The 4,879-nt window shown below is 64.9% G+C and overlaps 1 protein-coding gene across 1 annotated transcript; it reads right to left on the bottom strand.

Moving 5' to 3' along the window:
- Window positions 1–1,609: 1,609 nt before the first annotated feature.
- Window positions 1,610–4,538, bottom strand: NKX3-2 (NK3 homeobox 2; the record flags this gene model as incomplete). The annotated part of the gene is made up of 2 exons (XM_079777223.1): window positions 1,610–2,148; window positions 4,073–4,538. The coding sequence occupies 2 exons, from the start codon at window positions 4,536–4,538 to the stop codon at window positions 1,610–1,612; spliced, it is 1,005 nt and encodes a 334-aa protein (XP_079633349.1).
- Window positions 4,539–4,879: the final 341 nt, after the last annotated feature.

Below are 4,879 nucleotides of genomic sequence, written 5' to 3'. Positions count from 1 at the left end.
CATCGTTTCGGAGTCTCAGCGAGGGTTTTTGCTGGCCTATTCTCCAAACAAAATAAAACCAGAATCACGTAGAAAAATACGCGGAAAATGGAAAGCGCAGAAGATGTAGGCAGGTGGAGGGGCCGGCGAGTTAGGACGAGGGATGGGAATGGGCGGCCGGTTCAGCTATGGACTCTTCCTGGACTCTGAAACGAACGCTCACGAGGGAAAAGGGAATCCTAGGGATCCGCTCCTGATTAGTGGGGTTCATCTTGGGCCCCGGCAAAGTCCCGCGGAAGTCGAGATTCCCTGAGCTGCGCAGATTTACACCCCTGCTGGGGAGCGGGGGCAGGCAGCCTGGGTCCAGGACTGAAAAGAGGTTGGGAAATCGAACCCCGGCTATTTCCATGGTACTGGCTTCCCCAAAGCCGGGCGGAGAGAGGCTCAGAGAAAACAAGGCGTCCAGGAGGGCATGTTAAATGGAAAGTTTATAAATTAAAGGGAAAAATACAGCGAATAGAGCTTCCCAACTTGGCAAATCTTTTAAAAGTTAATAGTCTGGTTGAGTGCACGGTGCCCTTAAGGAGGCGAAAAGCGGCGAGGTTGACAGGATCACCTGTCTTAGGGGCAGGGGCGGGGACGGGCGAATCCTGGGTCGGGACACAGCGGTGGCGGAGAGTGGACAGGGGAGACAAAGGGCCCAGCGGCTGGCAAACTGCGGAGGACACCATGGAAAGGCTGGTCAGGGATATTCACATTGAATACAAAAATAACCGTCATTTGAATACAAACAACTGAAAAGTGCTACAAGTTTGAACCCCCTTTAAAACAAATAAAAAGAAACAGAAGAAACATTTCTGTGAAGGGCTACCAGGCTCAGTTCTCTCCTTGTTCTGGGACTCCCGGCCTGGAAGAGGAAAGATGAGGGGGAGGCGGAGGGGGAAGAGGGTGCCCTGTGCTCGGAGGCTTCCTGCCTTACATTCAGCACTCAACAGGGCGCCCTCACCCACGGTCTGACGCCAGGGAGGGAGGGGCCAGAAAACCAAACCCTTCACGGTTCAAACCAACCCCTGGCCTGGGGTTTCTAGGGGCTGCCTGGGTTTCGCACCCCCTTTATTACAAATGCAATTTCCAAAAAGAATAGATATGTAGATACACATAGATTGGTAGCATGGATACCATGAACTAGTGTGGCCTAGCGCACGAAGCTCCCGGCAGGCCTGAACTTCAGGGGACTCAGGCTATGTGGTCTCCAGGAGGTCTCTCCACTCCGGGGAAACGCCGTCCCCAGGCAGATACAATCCAAATCCAACGCTGTCGCGATAATAAATAATGTCTAAGGGCTTCCAGGCAGGTTGGGGCGGTGGTGGTGGTGGTGGGGGGGGGGCGGCAGAGCCCCTAGGCCACTGGGTGCCTCTGTTCAAATTGGAAAAAGGCGCCCCCTCCGGGCAGTCTCAGTCCCATCGCCGGGGCGCACGTCCTGGAGAGCAGAACCAGGGCTGGATTTGATCCTCCACTTGCCCCCCCTCGGGTGGGCGCCCCGGTACAAAGCACAACCTGCACGGCCGTCGGCTGCCGGCCGCCTGGAGCTGGGGAGCCGGGGTCACTCGCTGCCTCGCCCCAGGCCGGCTCACTGGGTGCCCGCGGCGGCCGCGCACGTGGACAGCGCCCAGCCCGGGAGGCAGTAGTACGGGTAGTAGTAGGAGGGCTGCAGCGGCAGCAGCGAGGGCGGCCGCAGCACCTCGCCGGGCAGGTACTGTCTCTGGTCGTCGCGCACCAGCACCTTCACCGCCACCTTCTTGGCTGCGGGCGCGGAGGCCAGCAGGTCGGCGGCCATCTGCCGGCGCTTGGTCTTGTAGCGACGGTTCTGGAACCAGATCTTCACCTGCGTCTCCGTGAGCTTCAGCGACGCGGCCAGGTCGGCGCGCTCGGGCCCCGACAGGTAGCGCTGGTGGTTGAAGCGGCGCTCCAGCTCGAAGACCTGCGCGTGGGAGAAGGCGGCCCGCGAGCGCTTCTTGCGCGGCTTCGGCGCCGCGGGCTCCTCCTCCTCCTCCGCGCCGCCCGCCGGCCCGCCGCCGCCGCCGCCGCCCACCGCCTCGCTGCACAGCGCGGGCACGCGGGCGCCTTCCGTGCCAACGCCGTCGTCCTCCGCCCTCGGGCTGCGGTCGCCTTCGGACCCCAGAGGAAACAGAAACAAGAGACCGTCAGCGAAGCCGAGGAGTGAGGTTGGGCCTCAACTGCGGGGTGGGGGTGGGGAACGGAAATGTCTTGCGCTCCCACCAGGGCGGTGGGGAGGGCCTACGAGCCCGGGTTTTTGGAGACGGTCTCGGAACCACGTCCCACTCACTTCCCGCATCCAGGCCTGTCGGGGCGGCCAAGGGACTCCGCCGCTGTGTCAACGCTGTGCGGGCGGCCCAGATCCAGCTCCCTGCCCTGTCTGGGCCCCAGGCTCCCCTCGGTAACGCGGGGCACTGAGTCGGGTTACCCTCCAAAGCCTTCTCGACTCTGAGAGCCGAGCCCTGGGGTTCTAGATTACGTTTCCCTCTTTGGATTCACCCGCCTCCCCACACCCACGCTCACACATACACATGCGTTGGCTGCGCGTCAAGGGAAGGTGTGGGGACAGATTCTGGGGACAGAGGTATTCAGAGGCTTCCGCCTCCAACCACCAGAATTGCTGCGAGAGGTGTCAATGGGCTGCCCCCAGGCCTTGGGCGGACTTCTCCCTCTCTCTTCGCAAGGAAATTAGACAGAGGCTGGCGACTGGGGGTGACAAGAGCAGGATGTCCCTGCCTGGAGTCCTTGGATTCACGTCTGACTCCAGTTCCTCGGTCTCTCCCGCGCGCTCTGGCCACAGCACCCAGCAGAGAGGCCCGGCGCTCTGGCCACAGCACCCAGGAGAGAGGTCCGGCGCTCTGGCCACAGCACCCAGCAGAGAGGCCCGGCGCTCTGGCCACAGCACCCAGCAGAGAGGCCCGGCGCTCTGGCCACAGCACCCAGCAGAGAGGCCCGGCGCTCTGGCCACAGCACCCAGCAGAGAGGCCCGGCGCTCTGGCCACAGCACCCAGCAGAGAGGTCTGGCGCTCTGGCCACAGCACCCAGCAGAGAGGCCCAGCGCTCTGGCCACAGCACCCAGCAGAGAGGTCTGGAGCTCTGGCCACAGCACCCAGGAGAGAGGTCCGGCGCTCTGGCCACAGCACCCAGCAGAGAGGCCCGGCGCTCTGGCCACAGCACCCAGCAGAGAGGTCTGGCGCTCTGGCCACAGCACCCAGCAGAGAGGTCTGGCGCTCTGTCCACAGCACCCAGCAGAGAGGTCCGGCGCTCTGGCCTCTGGCAGACAGGACAGACTTTGCCTGGGACCAGAATGAGGCCTACAGCAGCGTCTACCAGACGGCGGGGCAGGCGTGGGGGTCTTTCTGAACCAATGACTTGCCAGGAGCTGAGGAGGCCCCTCTCCCTGCTGCGTCTGGGGTGACCTACATGAGCCCCTCTGCCTCCAGCTGGCTGCTGGGTTTGCCTCAAGCTCTTGGGTCCTCAGCCCAGAACAGCTTTCAGGCCCTGGGGTCTGGGAAGCTAAACAAACCCTCCTCTCCAAGCCCGGGCTCAGCAGATCCTGTCCTCCGGTCGTCTGGCCCGCTAGGAGGTGTCCCTCACTACCTGTCCTTGAGCTGCAGGGCCTGGCCCTGGGACCTCCAGCCCGGAGTGTCTCTGCTCTCTGGGTGAGGGCCAGGGCACTGGCTATCCTAGATCTCTGGGCCTCTCGCTCGTCCCCCTTCCAACTGATTTGGGGATTTGGAGACAGACACGGCCTGCCGAAGGCACTAAAGATGAACTCAAATCCAGTAGTTCCCTCCAGCCCTGTCCGGACTCAGGCCTCGCCCCAGGACGCAGGGCTCTGAGGACGCTCTCGGTTTTCTCGGGCTTACTTACCGGAGGGTTAGAGCAGCCCGCGCCAGAGCGCAGAGCTTGGGGTCCCCATCGGCCCCTGGGCCCCAGGGCAGGGTGCTCGCGGCAGGCCCACCCCACTCGGCAAGGTTGACCTCCTTGCCCAGCCCCTCAGCCCGGCCCCCTTCCCCGGGGAGCCTCAGCGAACCTGAGACGCTGGCGGACATCTCGCTGTCGCTCCGGCCCACGGCTTCCTCCTCCAGGTCCTTGGCGGCGGGCAGCTCGCAGACCGGCTGGATGAGGCCCAGGGTCCCTCCCGCACGGCCGGCCCGACTGGCCCTAGGCGCGTCCGCGCAGCGCCGCCCGCCCTCGTTGTCCTCGCTCAGCGCCGAGTCCGAGTCCCAGCCGCCCGGGCTCTCCGCGGTCCGCCCCGCAGCCATTCTGGTCCCGGCAGGCGACGCCAGCAGAGAGTCCTCGGCGCCCCCCAGCGCGCCCGCGTCGTTCTCCCCAAAGAGCCGCCAGCAGCAGACAGCAGGCGCCCCAGCCACTGCTACCGGTGTGCCCCCGGGGACCCGGCGCCCCTCCGGCGCGGGTAGTCCGCCGCGCTCCTCTTTCTTGTTGAGGATCGCCTGGATGGAGAAGGGCGTCAAGGTGTTGGCGCCGCGCACGGCCATCTGCGCCGCGGGCCGGAGCGGCCGGCCGGCCGGGCGGCGGAGGAGCGGGGCAGCTCCGAGCTGGACGGAACGCGCGGGGCGCCGCGGCGCGAGTGAGCCCGGCGCGCGCGAGGCCCCTGCAGCCCACTCCTGCGCGGTCCAGCAGCCCGCGCCCTGCTCTGGCCTGGGATCAGCGCCGACCCTCACCCCTACTTCCGAGTTTCACCCCGCCCGGAGACCCCCTCCCTCCCAATCCAGAGTCAGACGCCCTTCTTTCGCAGCTCGGCTGAATTATCTCATCGCCTAGCGCTCCGAGGGGCGGGCCGGGGTCGGCCCCTCGGAGGGCATTGGGGGGAGGATCC

Source organism: Cnephaeus nilssonii, assembly GCF_951640355.1.
Source record: "Cnephaeus nilssonii genome assembly, chromosome: 1".
In the NCBI taxonomy this organism is placed as follows: domain Eukaryota; kingdom Metazoa; phylum Chordata; class Mammalia; order Chiroptera; family Vespertilionidae; genus Cnephaeus; species Cnephaeus nilssonii.
Note: the sequence above shows the minus strand (reverse complement) of the source record. Positions and strands in the feature narration are given on the sequence as shown.